This window comes from Pagrus pagrus, assembly GCF_965226575.1.
Source record: "Pagrus pagrus genome assembly, chromosome: 3".
NCBI classification, from domain to species: Eukaryota; Metazoa; Chordata; class Actinopteri; order Spariformes; family Sparidae; genus Pagrus; species Pagrus pagrus.
Genome location: NC_140187.1, coordinates 9,510,707 through 9,528,171, shown reverse-complemented (window position 1 = coordinate 9,528,171; position 17,465 = coordinate 9,510,707). Strand labels below are relative to the sequence as shown.

At 37.2% G+C, this 17,465-nt stretch overlaps 2 protein-coding genes and 1 long non-coding RNA gene across 5 annotated transcripts in view; 2 read left to right on the top strand and 1 right to left on the bottom strand.

Annotated features, from left to right (window-relative positions):
- Positions 1–5,057, top strand: part of slc16a1a (solute carrier family 16 member 1a) — a 128,824-nt gene extending 123,767 nt beyond the window's left edge. For both annotated transcript variants that reach the window (XM_084348384.1, XM_084348385.1), the window contains exons 4-6: positions 1,686–1,829; positions 2,010–2,783; positions 3,999–5,057. In XM_084348384.1, the coding sequence (XP_084204510.1) occupies positions 1,686–1,829; positions 2,010–2,783; positions 3,999–4,234 (1,154 nt within the window). In that variant the 3' untranslated portion in view covers positions 4,235–5,057. The remainder of the gene's footprint in view (positions 1–1,685; positions 1,830–2,009; positions 2,784–3,998) is intronic.
- LOC311254552 lies at positions 2,169–6,830 on the bottom strand. The gene is made up of 3 exons (XR_014622263.1): positions 6,751–6,830; positions 4,040–4,187; positions 2,169–2,258 (listed from the first exon to the last, which is right to left on the bottom strand). It is a non-coding gene; the product is annotated as an uncharacterized lncRNA (long non-coding RNA).
- Positions 6,831–6,909: 79 nt separating this feature from the next.
- sycp1 (synaptonemal complex protein 1) lies at positions 6,910–16,971 on the top strand. 2 transcript variants are annotated; one of them, XM_084348382.1, is made up of 35 exons: positions 6,910–6,995; positions 8,473–8,602; positions 8,884–8,968; positions 9,061–9,104; positions 9,219–9,383; positions 9,557–9,624; positions 9,760–9,833; positions 10,351–10,409; positions 10,543–10,609; positions 10,797–10,870; positions 10,950–11,058; positions 11,566–11,660; positions 11,747–11,931; positions 12,027–12,094; positions 12,174–12,235; positions 12,351–12,467; positions 12,604–12,708; positions 12,836–12,939; positions 13,051–13,168; positions 13,294–13,364; positions 13,447–13,513; positions 13,608–13,670; positions 13,754–13,816; positions 13,893–13,955; positions 14,064–14,180; positions 14,268–14,378; positions 14,473–14,565; positions 14,649–14,723; positions 14,806–14,892; positions 14,986–15,132; positions 15,586–15,639; positions 15,801–15,872; positions 15,964–16,068; positions 16,206–16,271; positions 16,376–16,971. In XM_084348382.1, the coding sequence occupies exons 2-35, from the start codon at positions 8,474–8,476 to the stop codon at positions 16,514–16,516; spliced, it is 3,123 nt and encodes a 1,040-aa protein (XP_084204508.1). In that variant the 5' UTR covers positions 6,910–6,995; position 8,473; the 3' UTR covers positions 16,517–16,971. The 2 variants fall into 2 exon arrangements, with proteins under 2 accessions (XP_084204508.1, XP_084204507.1); XM_084348381.1 differs by having other exon boundaries at positions 6,976–7,061.
- Positions 16,972–17,465: the final 494 nt, after the last annotated feature.

Genomic DNA, 17,465 nt, shown 5'->3' with positions numbered 1-17,465 from the left:
ACTCAACACAGGCTAACACTTTTAGCTTTGCAGCTACAGTGAATATTTCGGCTTAAAAAAGGGCGTAAAAAAAGGGTGTAATTTGGGGATCTTGAGGTTTACAGGGACGTGGATTTTATGGAGCCATTTTATGTTTTGTTTCTTTTTTTGTTATTGTCTCCGTCTACTTCAGTTGTTTAGGAGAATACTGCAACGCTGTTTGCTTTGAAGCTCAAGAACTGTTTTCTTTTCATCAGCATGGGGATGAGTAGATAATGAGTGAATCTTCATTTATTTTTGAATGAACTTTTCCTTTAAAGTTGTAATTCATGGACATAAAAATCTCCTGATTTAATATCATAAATAGTAATTAAGATGTTATTGAAGGGACACTAATATGACGCTAATACTAAACATAAACTAAATGAGACCCTAATAATAAGTGTTACCAGTATTTTTTATCCGTGGCAGCACATTATGGCGCTAAACTTTTTTGGGTTTACATGGCTGAAAAAAGTGAGATATGCACCTGTACGAACAAGTTATGAGCCACAGTGGACTCAATCTGCATGTTCAGGTTAAACATTGTTAATAAATGCAAATGTTTCAATGCAAATATACACAGATGAAAGCAAGCTATGCATTGTAATTGAAAGTAAGTAAGTCGGTGCTGTGAGTAGATGACAGCTGAGTGTGTTACCGTATGTGTTAAACATTCTGAGCACATCAGCACGAGAAGTTCATTAACAACCTACTGTTGCGTACCTCTGTACTCCTTCAATTTTTGATTCATTACATTCATAATATTCTACATTGGTTTGTCTCCAACCTTTTTATCCTAAGCAACTCTCCCTGCAAGGCGGAAGGAAAGAACTCATTGCTAGTGTGGAGACTGCCTGCATTACAATTTAAAAACCCTTTGTCTTGCGCCGTGCTGGCAAATGAGTCTGGACAACCTCTAAACAAAAACTGTCAGTTTCTATTTAGGTTCATTGGGCAGTGCAGGGATTTGGCAGGAAGGCAGAAGTGTCTTCCATGTGGTTCCTCATACTCATTTAGGGCCGGTTGTTATAAGCCGTGGATGGAGATTTGTTTTGTGACCTGAACACTGCGAGCATTTTAGTCATGTGTTTACAAGTCATAACGATTTTCTTGAGTTAATGTTGAATTAGATGCATGCTTATTAATATGCTGATTGATTGTTACCTCACTCTGTCACTCTTTCTTTGAAACTAGTCCACCAGGTGCCAAAAAAAAGATGTACTCAAGAGTTGTTGCTTTAACCCCATACACACACCAGTCCCGTGATCTTCCCCTTAAAACACACACATTTATACACCCACCCACATGTCTGAACTGAGGCACTTCCAATAATCATTTCAAATGAGTCCACTTAAGGAGAATCCACAAACAAAATTCTTCCTCTGTCGATTTATATGATTCCCTGAGCCAAAATAAATGCTTATTTCATTACAGCTTTCATGGTTTTCCTGACAGATCGCACTATTAATGGCATGAGAACACATCTACTGCAGTGCAGCACTGACAAAAATGATTGCAGAAGTTGTTTGATTTCGCTGAGCCACAGCTGTGGCACTGGAGCTCTCTGGTGGTTAAATATAGAACTGTGTATTCATGATTGGGTAGAAATCACCATCTTTCAGCTTGTAATATGTGTTCATGCATTGTTTTTTCTGCTTCTTCAGGTCCTATCAGCAGCATCCTGGTTAATAAATATGGGAGTCGACCTGTGATGATGGCTGGAGGATGTCTGTCTGGATTGGGCCTTATTGCTGCCTCTTTCTGCAACTCTGTTCAAGCACTGTACTTTTGTATTGGTGTGGTGGGAGGTACCTAATTTTAACTTTATATTTTTAAGTTTGCTCATGAGTCACCTATTTTTTCCTGTGCACTGTTGCCATCTAGTGTTCTTTAAAAATAAAAACACCAAGAACTGTTATGAATCCCTCAATTTATTGCTTAAATCCTTGTTCACCAACTCATATATATGTTTTAATTGGTTCTTTTAGGTTTGGGATTGGCCTTCAACCTCAACCCTGCCCTCACCATGATTGGGAAGTACTTCTACATGAAGCGGCCGATTGCCAATGGAATCGCCATGGCTGGCAGCCCTGTCTTTCTCTCAACCATGGCTCCTATAAACACCTGGCTCTTTGATAAGTTTGGCTGGAGAGGAAGTTTTTTGATCCTGGGTGGCCTCCTCTTCAACTGCTGTGTCGCAGGGTCTCTCATGAGGCCCATAGGACCAAAACCCAAACCTGCAGAGAAGACCACAGAGAGGAGGACTGTGTCACAGAGAATTAACAGCTTCATTGACCTCTCTTTGTTCAAGCACCGTGGCTTTTTGCTCTACATCCTGGGCAATATTATCATGTTTTTCGGTCTCTTTGCACCACTGGTGTTTCTCAGTAATTATGCAAAAAGTAAAGACATCCCTAAAGAGAAGGCAGCTTTCCTTCTGTCTGTGCTGGCTTTTGTTGACATGGTCGCCCGGCCCTCAATGGGTATTGTGGCAAACACCAAGTGGGTCCGGCCCAGGATACAGTACTTCTTTGCTGCCTCTGTGCTGTACAACGGTGTTTGCCACGTCCTGGCACCAATGTCAGTAGACTACAAGGGCTTTGTGATTTATGCCATCTTCTTTGGGTTTGCTTTTGGCTGGCTGAGCTCTGTGCTGTTTGAGACCTTGATGGACCTGGTGGGAGCCCAGCGCTTCTCCAGTGCTGTTGGGCTGGTCACTATCGTGGAGTGTGGTCCTGTGTTGCTGGGGCCCCCTCTGCTTGGTGAGTACATCAGCTCACTGTCACTAATTTAAATGTATGTCTATGTCACAGCTTTAAGTGGCAATTTGTAGGTTATGGACAGAATATTGGTTTAAACCATTGAAAAATGATCTAACATTGTTGACGTCTACTGAATTTAGCATGCTAACCAGCTAGCCCCGGCCCATCCTGTCTCATAATAACACTTTGTACAACAAGAGGAGTGGCCAGTTTGCAACGTATGCTGCCTACCAGACAACTTGGAACTAGTGTGTACTTGTAGACAGCAGTATTTGTATTTGTACCACGGGTGTCGTGTGTTTCTCCTCTATTTCGTTTATAATGCAAGGAGGCTGCACTGCTGAAGGTGCAATTATGTTGACACTTGCCAAAGAGATGTCAATTTATTCTGGTCAATCAAGAATTTTATTCAACTAGGAAATTCCAACCTCCGACATTGTCTGGAACGCAGCATTAGTCTAATAGGTATACAGATTTTTTTTAAATGTCCAGCAGGAAATATTTCACACATTTTTTTAAAGTCTAACCCTTTACTGAACAGAAGAGTTAAGTTTTTCTCTCTTTTCAGAAATAAAATGAGCTTAATTCCCTTGTTAACTCATTATAGAAAACACTTCATTCAAACTCAACATAAGGGAAATAAAACTCCCCAAGACAGTCCCGGTTTGTCTTTCCACAATCTTCCTCGATTTGGTCAAAATAAATCTAAAATTTGCAGAGTAAGATGTGAACATATTCTGGCTCTGCACACCATTTCTGCCTGCTGCTCTTCCACTTCATGCCTCTCAGTCCCTGTCTGTCGTGTCTTCTCTTCCCCGAATTCAAAGTATATGTACTATACTGCAACCCCTATCTTTGAACTGGAATTAGTTGGTCTCAGAGGTGTTCAGTCCCAGTCTGGTGTTCAACCGTGTTCACTGGGAGGCGGCTGAGCCTGGTTGAGCTGAGCCCCGTTGTACACGGTATCTCCCTCCGTGATCCGAGTCCTGGTCCAGGCAGACTCCTGTCAGCTAATACAGCGGCTTAGCTCCACGGCTCACTGAGCTACTAGCTTAGGCAGCTACAAGAAAGAGCACTGTGAACAGCAGTTAGCGGTTATGCTCTCCCCCTATAGTGTTGGAGCTTAAATTGTGTTCTGGCCATTTCTTACCAATTAATCCTTTTAATGTTGACATTTACTAAAAATGATGCAATGTGACTTTTTTGTCTTCACAGGGAGGTTCAAAGACATCTATCATGATTACAGGTACACGTACCAGGGCTGCGGGATCCTCCTCATCGTCTCCAGTGTCTTCCTGTTTGCGGGGATGGGACTCAACTACCGACTGCTGGCCAAAGAGAAGAAGGAGGAGGAGAGGATGGCCAGGGTGGGAGGAAGAGAACAAAAGTCTAACAGGGACAATGCTGCAAAGGAGGTGGCAGAAGCGAGGAACACAGAAGACACTGTCTGATTATCTGTACCACGTTAAGTCACTGTTATCTGTGGGGGGGCATATGTATGAACTGCAGATGTTTGAGTGAATCAGGACAGCAGATAAACATTCTTCTCTGTAATAATGAATCGTTTATGAAGTCCAGCACAGAAATCATAGCCTCTTAACGCCACTCTGAATTCCATCTAAAATATTTACACACCATCAAAGCCCTTTAAACTCTAATGAACAATCCACATAAAATACCTCTTATATGCTTATATGGACTGTTATGTGCGTTTGTTAGACTATTCAAGTGTGTTTAGCCTTTTATGTCACTTATGTTGTTAGAGTTTTATGTTTTAAATATCGGATTATATCCCTATAACCTCTCTGTAACTTTTTCTGCAGCACACTATATATAGTATTTTAACTTTCAGAACTGTAACATATAATTAAAGTTTTTTCGATAGAGAACAGGCTGAGTGCAGAGCTCTATTTTTTAAAATCAACCGCACACATCCTCTGTGAAAGTGCATAATTGTAGCGTTCGCTCTCAAACACATTTGTAAAGATCTTTAAGTGTTTACAAGGACCTGATAGCACCATGCAGTCATGGGATATTTAAAGATGTCTTTGGTGCCACTACCACTTTGTATATTCTGCACATATATTCGTACTAATTCTCTCGTAAACATGTTTTACTGGTCTATCTGTGACGATGGATGATTATCGATCATTTTTGAGTGCATTAAACCTCGTTGCATAACTTTGTTTATTCACATGATGTGAAAATGTGCCACTGACTGCAATATATGAAACACACATCAGAAAATCAAATAAACTGTCATTTGACAAAAATCCAAAAGTCCACTGTGTTCAATGTTTCTTCTACAAATCTACCATCAGAAAAATGAGTTCTTTAGTGATATACTAACACTGTTTTTCTTAGAAACTACACTTGTATAATGTATTTTACTGTTCATTTGTGACACTTGTATTACGAGACAAATGCCCCCACAGTATTAACTAGTTTTATCACACTGTGCTCGTCTTTTTTGTTTAACAACCAGAGTAAAATAAGTAAATAAAAATACCTCACATGATACAAAGTAGGCTTAATAGAGCATTGACTGGACAATAACCCTACTGACACTAATCTTAACGTGCAAATTGATCATGTATTGTTTATTGTTTCAAAGATACACATCAGAACAATACTGTATGTCTCATTAAACAGAATGACATTCAACCAGCAGAGCCAAGGCTTCACTTGGTGCTACAGGCCTACTTATGAATTAGGGAGCAGCTTTTCAATACTAATTAATATACTTTTTCTCTTGACACAAAAACAAGTTTAAGAAAAGGATTCCACAGAATAGACCCATGGGTGTATCTTTGCCTAACATGAACTAAGTTGTAGTAATTACATAACAAAGATGGGAAGACACACATTTGTATTCCACCTTTAAACACAATGCACACCAATTTGGTTGTTTTTACAATGAGTCATGTTTTTAGAGAAGGGCTGTGATGGTAGTTGTCAAGTATATTCCTTTGAACGAACGTTAAGTGCTGTGAAAAGATTTTGATATCAGAATCTGAATGCTGAGGAAATGTTCTGTACAAAATGGCACGTACAGACACACTTTTTCCATCTGAGAAAATTTCAAAAATTAAATCTGTGCTGAATTTCAGGGTCACAGAGAGGAGTGCACATGTTTTCGTTTCATTTCGCCTTGAATAATGCATGTCCTGGTCTCATAACCAAACCAAAAAGGATGTAGAAGTGGGGCCCACAGTGTTTAATGAGACAATCAAATGACTGTGGAGCCTCCTCTTCCCTCATTTTTCAAAATGTACTCAAGGATTTATTGATCTATTTCTAGTTGCACAGCTTCACTCTTAAGTCTTCCCTGAACTTATGGTTATTATGAGCCAGCAAGCCTCACAAGCGTCTTTGGCATGCAGAGGCAGTCGGCTATACTTTTCTTAACCGTACGTGTGTTGTCAAATAACCAGTGTTGTAAAAAGTACCCTAATGCAGACTCAAGTAAAAGTAAAGATATCGTGTTAAAATATTACTTTGATAAAAGTGAAAGTTGCACATACGAATAGTACTTAAAATAACTGATATTATATGTAGCCTACTTAACTATCAAAAGTACTTAAGTATACATGTAATACTGTATACCGTGGGTGGACCAATTACCCTCCTGGATGATTATCGTATTCGATAATTCAGGATTTTTCCGATAATCAGAATGTGTTTTCTAAAGATCAAATTATTACATTTATGTAATCTTCAAAGTAACTAGTAACTAAAATTATCAAATAAATGCAGTGAGTGAAGAGTACAACATTTGCCTCCAAAATTCAGTGGAGTATAAAGTACCAGAAAATGGAAATACTCAAGTACAAGTACCTCAAAATTGTACATACAGACAGTACATTTTTGCCACCAGTTTGCAGTTGGCATTTAAAAATCACCATCTCATACTATAAATACATTAAACAAGCAGTCCGGTCTATCTTAACTGGTCGGTTTCTGATACCTTCAGTGGTGTTTTCTTCCTCCTAAAATCATTTATATTTTAATTTAAAAACGGTAGATGTACAGAGAAGCATATTATTGTTAATTACACACAAAGCAGGAATAATTATCCCTTGTGAGTGAATCTTGCTCCCTGCTGTCCGATAATGGATGTATAGGTAAGTGCGTCCCCCTGCTGGCAGTTTGAACGTCAACGGTCACGTTACGCACAACAGGCGAAGTGTTGCACGCGCCCACGTATTGGAGGTGAGTTAAAAGTCGTAACCGGCATTAACCTGTGAAATGCTCCATGTTTAACCTATCCAGCCACAGGTAAGTAACTACCCGGCTGCTGTTAGTCCAAATTACGTCTTAAAAACCTTACGTTGAATGTTATTTTCTTCGCCTGGTAGCTATTTTATTCTGGTCTCACTGGAACGGTCGAAGCTAAGTTAGCGAACTTGCAAGCTAAGTAAGCTAACGTCAAGTTGACTTAACGGCTAACGTTAGCGAAACTAAACGGTTATCAGAAAGCTAATTACTTTAACTAGCCGGCGGCCAATGTAATGTCCGGTCATTGGGTGAAATTAAGTCATGTAAAGGCTGCCTGACATTATCTCACATACATTTATCATTAACAGCTGAAGCTCGGTACACTGTAACGTTGTCGTTACTCAGTGGTGGAATGTAACTAAGTAGCTAGCTAGACATACTCCAGTACTGTACTTCTAAAGATAAATAGGTAATTAAACCCTTTTTGGATTATCTGTTATCTTTTATTATTATTATCTATTGTTCTTGTTTCGTAGGAATTGCTGAAGGTAGCGTCTTGCTAGCTAAGTAAGCTTAGGTCAAGTTACCTTAACGGCTACCGTTAGTACTATTAATACTCGAGTTGTTCCATTCTATGCAACGACCGTAAACTACTCCACCATATCTCCGAGAAGAAGATTTATGCTTTACTCCACTGTATTTGTTGGACAGGTTTGAAGGCCTTAATACGACCAATATGCGATTTAGCGACAGGGGTGCATTGTCACATTAAAATTAAAGTTACCGCGGACAGGTAGAAAAAACAGCAGCTTGTAGAGCGAAAGGGCCCCGGGGATGTTTCCGGGTCGCACTCCAGCACTGACCGGCCCGCTGACGGCTAGAGAGCGGTCACATTCACCGGCTTCATCTCAGCTAACTGTCCCGGGGATCCGTGATGATGTATTAATATGTTAAAACACCAAAGTTAATTTATGGGTTGAGGGGGAAAACAATGTTAAACCCTTTTGGATTATCTGGATTTTAATGAGCTTTTATTTATTTATTTATTTATTTATTTATTGATAGAGATTCTTGGTTCTCACAGGACAGCAACCTACAAACATCATGATATTGTAGAATATGTAATGTTAGGTTTTCTAGGTCAAATAGATAAAAGTAGCACTACCACAAATATCTATGGCAGTAAAATACAACTTTCACAACTTTAATGCATTATATACTGTATGCATTATATGTACAGTACGGACTGGGGCCATTTACAGCATAATGAGTACTTTTACTTTTGATAAAAAAAGATGTTAAAGAACATTTTGCTGATAATACTTACAAACTTTTACTAAAGTGAGATCTTGAATGCAGGCCTTTTACTTGTGTTGAAGTATCTTCACATTTTGGTATTAAAATCTGATTGCTTTTTTTCCTGCACTGACTACTGACGATAAAAGAGGCTGCATTTGTGTTGTCATTTCAGGATGGACAGAGACCGAGGCTTTAACTTCAAACTGTTGGTACCTCCCAGAGTGAATAACGGACAGGTATCTGCTGTTCGACCTCAGGAAATCATTGAGAGCAGTGGTGATTTCATGAATAATTCGCAGCAGGTACGTTAGCCAATAGTTAGCCAACAGTAAATACTAATGAATAAAGTTAAGACAAAATACTTTGCTAGCTCAGCACTGACACTGTCCTACAGCCCAATAATTAGCAAACTTTTTTTTTTTTTTTTTTACCATTAATCAAAGTCTTATACTGTATGCACACTTCTGGGTATTGTTTTCCGTGCTGTAAGCTGAAAGCATTAAGGAATGGGGGCAGCCGTAGGTAAGAGGGAGTATTCATTAATACATATGATGACTAAGAATAACTGCTGTTTTCTCCCTAGGGTTACAGTAAATATTTTGACAAAGAGCAGAGCATGCCTTTCCCCCTTACAAGCATGGTTGCACCAACAAAACCTACCAGACAAGGTATTTTCTGTTACACAACACTGGCTTCATAATTTCAGCACAAAGGGTATCATCAACTTTGTGATGAATAAATTATTGTCTCTCTGTTAAAGAGTTTCCCAAGATGAAAGTGGTGCCACCAATGGAAAAAGACGAGGTAATATTTTAATTGTACAAAAATGTGAGGCATGAATAGGCTTGACTTGGCCTTGGCAACAAGTTTTTTCTAAAGTATGTCAGTTAACTTCCCATCATTGTTAACATTCTCCAGAACAATTGCAATCCTGGACAGCTTTATTCCAAGCTGTTTGATGAAGTTGAGAAAATTAAGTGTTGGAAGGTCAAAGCTGACAGTGACACTGTGCAAAAGGAAAGGAGACTACAAGAAAACAAAAGAACAATTGAAACTCAACGCAAAGCCATTCAAGAATTGCAGGTGTGTGCCACAGTGACAAGTATTATTTTCTGTCTGTCTTTCTCTCTCTAAACACATACAATATTCTTTTTTTATTACATTTATTACAATATTATTATTATTTCCAAGAAAGACAAAGCAAACTGCCTTTGATATCTATTGTGCTGGTGATATTGTTTGTTCTGTCTGTACAGTTTGGAAATGAACGTCTCAGCTTAAAGCTGGAGGAACAGATCAGTGAGAATGAGGATTTGAGGAACAAGTATGGGATTTGTTTTGTTTTTTTAAGTGCTCAGGGTCACACTAGATGTGCTCTGTGATAGCCAGATGAACATGTATTTTTAAAAATAGATGTTTTGTCTACATGAAATATTTTGTTTCCACATTTTGAATACAGGAACAATGCAACAAGGAACTTGTGCAATGTCCTCAAAGATACTTTTGAGCGGACATCTAAGAAAATGCAATTATGTAAGTAAAAAGTGCTTTAAATTTTTTTAATATATGTCTTAACCAGCCATATTATTAAGATGTAGAACATATTTACTATATTTATCTACTGCTCCCAGTAGACCTCACTGTGCACTGTGCAATAAAAAAAACTCTGCACATATCCACACACTTTCTGGTTTGCACAAATTGGACAATTTTTTATATCCATATTTATTATTTATTGTTTGTAAATAAAAATACCAACTGTTTAAACTTACACTGTCCATATTATAAATAATAAATACTATGTCATATTGTAAATACCAATTTCATATTGTAGATATTATGTATATACCAGTTAAATTCTATTTCTTATGTCTTATTATATTGTTTATTTTTTACTTTTATTGCTGTTTAAGTGTGATACTGTCCTTTGGCTGTTGTGACAAAGAAATTTCCCCATTTGCGGGACAAATAAAGGAATTCTGATTCTGATTCTGATTCTGATATTTACACATTTCTACATATTATATAACCATATGTTTGTATTTTGTAGTTGAATCCGAAAGAGAAGAAACACATCAATTCTTCATGGAAAATAGTGAAAGCATTCAGGTAAAAAACCTCTAAATCTATATAATAATTTCTGTGTTAATTATTAATAATAATACTTGTTTGACAGTAGTTATTTAAACTGTAGGACATAAGGTTTGATGGTCAATTTACAAATAACCTTCTGTTCCTGTAGAAACTAATTGCAGCTTTTGAAAGCCTTCGTATACGAGCAGAAGCTGATCAGCAAGAAATGCAAAAAGGTTTTGTTTTTATTCTTTGTATGACATTAAGGCTTTTCACGACAGTAATTCCAAATTTTATGACATTTTACCAATCAGACATAACATGAAGGATAAATTGTATCTTAATGACATCGGATGAAATTATGATGGATTAAAAAGCAAGAAAACATCATAAAGAGAATTAACCGTTTTATATTTTTTCCAGTCAAAAGGGACCTGCTGCAAATTGAATGTCTAAAAGAGAAATATCATCAAGAATATAACATGAAAGAGAAAGAGGTTAGTAACATAAAACTCTGTTCAGATAAAAGTTTTGAAGAGCTTAGTGTAGCCACAAGTCTGCACACTGTGTCCACAGGTTTCTGTGCTGCAAACAAAACTCAAGGACAAGGAAAGTGAACTACAAAAACTCCTGCTTGACTTCCATGAAACTCGGAAGAACTGCAAACAGCTTCAAGAAGAAACAAGTAAGATCAAGATTAAATTTCAAGTTAACATGCCCTTGCCTATATTTTCCTAGATCCAGATTTTTGCAAAAAAACATTTTGATCTTCTAAAACACACTAAAACTGTTTTGTAAACATTGTTTTGTTTACCAAAACACTTTTACTGTGTTGTCATTAATGTTTTCATAAAGAATCTCATAGAAATGCTGAATGACCAATTAGGTTTGATTGAAAAATAATCAAGTTCAAGTGATAATCAAATGAATATGATATAATGAAGTTAATAGTGTGAGCCCAGCTCTCGGTTCTTAAGGTTTAATCTTATATTTTATGGCAGCTTTGACTGTACAGTGACTCTTTGTACTGTGACCACAGTACGTTGACATTAAAATGGAAAAAGTAGGCCTTTCTAAAACATTTTTGAAAAAGTTTTTAAATTTTTTGTACAATGTAAGTCCAGTGTGCAGTATCTGAAGACTTTGAGTATGAAAGCAGATGATGACAATAATTTATTTGCTAACTTTACAGAAGAACAGTATGAACTTCTCAAAAGCTCAAAAACTGAACGAGAATCCGCTCTTCAAGAACTCCAAACCACAGAGCAGCGCTGCAAAGAAACTGAGGTGAGTGCGTTGAGGTTATACTTCACAGTAAGACTGGGCTCTGTTGTATTCCGTCTGCTTTGATTAAAATGTTTTCTTTCTCTCAGAAAAATCATGACGCAATTGCTGCAATGCTGGAAAAGAGTAAAGAAGAATATGCACAGATGATTAAAAGCAAAGACTTAAACTTGGAGGAGCTCAGTAGAGTCCGAAATCAACAAGCAGAGAAGCTGGAGCAGATTCAGACAACGATTCAGGAGCTACAGAATTCACTAGCCTTCGAGATACAGAGGTATAATTCACTCCACAAAATTCATGGCTTTGTCCTGATCAAATAAAAAAAAATGTTCTCATGCTGTTATGTTCCTGTTATGACTCATTTTCAAGGGCCAAGGAACTTGAGGATAAACTCATGGCAAACAACATGGAACTCAAAAGAAAAAGCACATCTTTAGGTAAGCCTCAATGAGTTAGATATGTAGATATTTTCATTTGGTGCCATGTCAGGCGGAAAGAAAATGTTTTTCTCAACAGAAGTGACCATGGAGCAGAGTGCAAAGAAAGATGAGAAGATCAACATACTTGAAGATGAACTGGTAAGATGTATTTTATCTTCTAGAAGAGTGTATTCTTTGCCTCTTTACTGTTCATTGTGTTCTGAACACTGCAAAAGATGGCTTGAAGACACTCACAGAATGTTTTTGTTCATAGGACAAAAGATCAAAATCCATTGAGTCCATGAAGGGCAAGATTGATGTCACTGAAGTCAGTGTGGAGCAACTCACAGCTGAGCTTTCCAAGAAAACTAAAGAAGTCCAGCTATTAAAGGTAATTCAAATATACACTTCACCTCACAGAGAAAAATTATGTTTATACCATTGTCTAATACAGATACCCAAAAATGTATGCTCTATAGTCTTTACTTTACTTTACCTTACTTTACTCTATATTTGTATTGATATAGAATGAAGCAGAGGCTGCCTTTGCTGAAAATGATGAACTGAAGAAGGCTTGTGAAGCTGCTGAAAAGGCACAAGACGATTTAAACCAGAAGTCTAAAATGACAGAGGTTTTAACAAGATTTTTGTTTTCCTTCTGCACTCATTATTTCTTACCCACTCTTTCACATTGTTGGGGGAAGTTACTTTTATAAAGAAAAAAATCAGTGAGTGATATTTTTTATTGTATTCCCTCAGATCAAAGTGCAGGAGCTCAAGGGAGAGCTAATTACTGAAAAGGAGAAAAATAAAGAAAACACCTTTCAGATGAAGCAGCTGAAGAAAGACATTGTGCACCATGAGTAAGTTCTCAATAGCCAGCCATTCCATAATATTAGAACATCCTGTAGAATATTACATTAAACTGTTATAATCTTAAATGTCTAATTGGTCTAATCTGTGTAATTTTTAAGAACAAAGTACAAAGAGCTGTTGTCCAGCTTTGATGAGCTGCAGTCTGAGAAGACAGCCATTCAACAGCAGTTTGAGAGTGCATCGTCTAATGTGAAAGCTATTCAGGCAAACATGAAGGTCTGAACTGTCCAAACAAATGTAATAGATTATTTTCATGTGTACGGTAGCTGTCTGTGTTAGGTGTCAGGGTTTTTTTTTTCATTACTAACTGTATGGTATGAATAACAAATTGGTCTGTTCAGGTGAGTGAGGAGAAGGCTGCAAAGCTCACAATAGAAATTCAAAGACTGGAAGAAGAAAGCCAATGTTTACGGTGAGTTTACGCTTTAGAGACCTAAAGAGGTTTGATATTGTGTAGTTTTAGACACTAAGATTTTCATATTTCCATTAAATAGAGAGGAATTAAACTCCATTAAAACTGAAATCCAAAGACAGATTCCGCAAAAGAAAATTGAAGATTATGTAAGTATACAATTAAATCACTTTTTAAGAAAAACAAGAAAGATGCCTGCTGTTCTAAGGTTTAAATTATTTATTTGTTCTCTTTTGTGTATAGTGTGAACATCTGCAGGATGAAATTACAGAAAAAGAAAAAGAAATCAAAGCTTTGGCAACAAAGGTGGTTATTATACAGAAAATTAAAAATGCTGTTATTATTGTTGATCATTTTCTGGAGGTAACAAATAAATGTTTGGTTTTTAGCTCTGCAATGTCAAGAAGAATTTTGAAACCAAACTCAAAGCCCAGGAGGAATACAAGAAAGAGGTATGTTTGAAATTGTAGATACACATAGGATGGAGATGTTATTTATTCAGCTAACATTTCACTTGTGCATTTTCAGAATAAAATGCTTAAGAAACAAATAGCAAAAGAGACTGCAAAATTCAGTCAACTTGAAAATGAGGTATGGGGATGTTGTTTTCCTCTTCCGTATCTTAATATTGATAGTACATACTATAGATAGTATTGAAGTATAACCCTGTATGATGTAGATGGTTGTTTTTGTGTTTAGATCAATGGCCTTCAAGAGGAGTCCCAGAAACTTAAAGGACTGAACAAGGAAGACCATCAGAAATTCCTCAAGGAGCTCGACACAAAGTCAACCTTTGTAGAAGAGCTTAAGAACGAGGTAACTTAAATATAACGTTATGCTATTCGCCCCGTTTTTAGATTGTCAAAGTTGAAACATTAAGAATGAAATAATTTTGTTTTACAGGTACAAGAGCTCAGAGCAACAGCGGCAGAGGCTGTCAAGAACAAGGAAGACACAGAACTCAAGTGTCAACACAAGATAGCAGATATGGTTGCACTGATGGAAAAACACAAGGTAAGGTCAACATAGAGTGCGTGTTTTCCATTACAGCATGACTGTAAATGCAAACACATGATCCGTAAGAAGGAACTTGACTTGTTATTATTAGAGCCAGTATGACCGGATGGTTGAACAAAAGGATGCAGAGCTTGATGAGAACAGGAAGAAAGAGAGGGAGGCTGTTGACTGTAGGAAATCACTGGTATGATGCTGAAAAATCATAAATTGATGTTTACATATAACAATGAGAAAATGACATGACCAAAACTAAATTCTTAAAATCAGGAGTTGGATCTTGAGAAGCACAAGACTGATGAAGATCAGCTGAAGCAACAGCTGAAGACAGAAGTGGCAGAGAAGGTATGTCCCAATTTGAATCAGCTTATTTTTGTTTGTGTACTGAAACAGGTTGTACTTGAGAAACACTTTTCATTGATATTAGGAAAACCTGCAGAAGGAGCTGACTGATTTGAAGAAAGAAATGTCATCCATGAAAATCTCTCAGCTGTCAGAAGTGATAAACAAGCAGGTACAATATCTGAACATTACAAAATAGGCTACTATTGATGACATGGTTTGTTATCTCTTTCACTTAACAAATAATTAATCTTCATTATCCTAGTCACCTGCCTCAAACTGTAAACAAGGGAAAAGTTCAGAGACTCCAAAACAGAGCTCTGCAAAGAGACACGTGTTTGACTTCTCCAAGACCAGGAAAACTCCCTCCTACAGCAAGGCTGATGGAAGTGCTGCAGTTATGAAGAGAGCTGTGAGTCTAATCTACCAAAAACATTTTAAACAGATTCTCTCATGTCTTTCACCTTCTTAATTGTTGAGGGGGTAGAAATCAAATTATCAGGTTGTCATAACTTACTTTGTATTTTCATGGTCAGGAAAGGTTTAATAAAAATACTGTAGACATTGTGTATTAACACGGCTGTTAATCCCATTCTGACCATCATCCCATTCAGGATGCTGACATAACCTGTCAACAGAATTAGCTTTTTTCATACAGACGTATTGTCTAAAAAAGAAGAAGATTTTTAGTGTTTGATGCAAGGGCAGTGTGTTTGCCTTCATGTGCGTTTGTGTGTAGAAGTGTCATTCTCAGCAAACCCTGTATGTCAACAGTTAATGAATGCAGTGTGAACATGTCTCCACAGGTAATGACTCAGTGTTACTCAAAATGTAACTGTGCTAACATTTTATGTCTGTTGTAAAGGAATCTGACTGTGACTCCATCAGAACATCAGATAGAACAACACCAAAGACCAAGGTAGACGATTTAATCAATTTGTAAAGTTAATTTTGATTGACTGTGATAGAGACCAGTATACCATAAGAATTCAATTTATGCCATTCTGTCTACTGCTGTTGCATTGAAAACTCTGACATTCATTAAAATCTAACTAACATTAACTTTTCTTTTAATCATAGCAAATTCAAAATGGAGACCCAAAAACCCCAAGTATGATGACAAACAGGATTGGTGGAACATCAAAGATCAAAGTAATACACAGTATCATTCTGACAGTTTCCAAAATTGATAAAAATATGAATGACTTTGGCTGACATTTACTTTTTTTTAAATCCCTCACAGTCCTACAGAATTAGGACACCCCCCTCTTCTCTGACAGCACGCTGGGAGAAGACCACCATAGAGCTTGACTCCAGGTCTGACAGCTCTGATCAAAACGATATCTTGGTGAGTTGGATTTTTATTTGTTGAGGGTTTATTTGTCAGATGAGTAAATTAGCTTAAAGTGTTTGTTTAGTTCATATGATCACCAATGAGATATTGCCAGAGGAGCTGATTTGGCTTTCTGTTTCTTTGCTTGACAGAGCTTTGCAAGTGCACCCACACCCAGGTTTTCTGCTCCACCCTCCAAACTCAACATCTTGCAAAAGGTAAGTTGAACATAGTGGTATAGTCTTAATTGACATTTTATGAAGTGGACAAAGAAGAATTAGTCCATTAATTAATTTAAAAAATTGGATCAACCTGTTTTCAGATTCAGAGCCCTGTCAGTCATAAATCACCAGGGAACTCCTTGAAGCTTGCTGCAATGAAAAGGATGAGAGACGCTGGTTGGATGGCTGTAACTGGCTGTGACAAAAAAAAGAAGAAGAGCAGTGGGAATGTCTTTGCCTAAATAGTGCTGTTACAGGTCAGATAAATAGTAATCAAAACAATCTCAGACAGTTTTAGGTGTTAATGTTCCAACCTTCTTAGCATGCATATATACTACTGTTTGGTGTCGAATAGAATAGGCATATTTATTTCTTAACATTCATACAAAGTATTGTTATGGATTAGCTAAACAGTATTGTTAACAGAAAGATTTAGGTGTTCTTATTGTAGTTTGTTTGGGGTTTGGAGGAAGATTTTAAGTGACTGTGGAGTCTCACCCTAAATGCTTTAAAATACTTGGAAAAAATGTATCTTTACTGGTGTTCACATGAAATCGTATTCATTCTGCACATGTTCATATTGTTGGTGTGGGAAAAGGTTTAGTTGTTCTGTGTTATTATCTTAATATGTATGAAATTAATATATTTGTGTAGCTTGGTATTGACAATTACAGAAGTAAAAGTAATGTTCAAATCAGTCAGCATTGTCCTTTTTTGAATGTTTTGCCAGTGTCATTTTCCCCTCCTCTCTGCTGTTAGCCTTTCATGAAGAATTTGAATTTCACTGGGGTGAAATCTCAGTCTTGAAATTGTACTGATTGGCAGATGTGGAAACTTGGTTTAGTCCATGCCTGTCAAGCACCAAAGGTGATCTCAAACTGTAGGAACGCTCTCTCCTTAATGAAGGAACTCGAGGCGGAATTGAGATTGGTCTTCTGAGGCTGTTGGTACGTTGTCGTATATTGGATGGCCATCATAAAGTCCTCCAGAAATTACGAGTGTGTCATCGTCTGCCACAAATGCATCTGTGGAAAATTAAATAGGTACTGTATTTTTCACTGCAAATAATAAACAAAATAGTTCGTATTGATTGTATGATGAAGGGAAACTCCTTACCCGTGTCATCAATGTTAAGAGGTCGATGCAGATATTGGATTTTGTGTTTGCATTTGTGAAGCATGAACCCAACCA

Coding starts and splice junctions, on each gene's coding strand:
- sycp1 (XM_084348381.1), top strand. CDS start 7,039: ATGTTTAACCTATCCAGCCACAG. Junction 8,603..8,883: donor TCATGAATAATTCGCAGCAG/GTACGTTAGCCA, acceptor TTTTCTCCCTAG/GGTTACAGTAAATATTTTGA. Junction 13,671..13,753: donor TCAAAGCTTTGGCAACAAAG/GTGGTTATTATA, acceptor TTTGGTTTTTAG/CTCTGCAATGTCAAGAAGAA.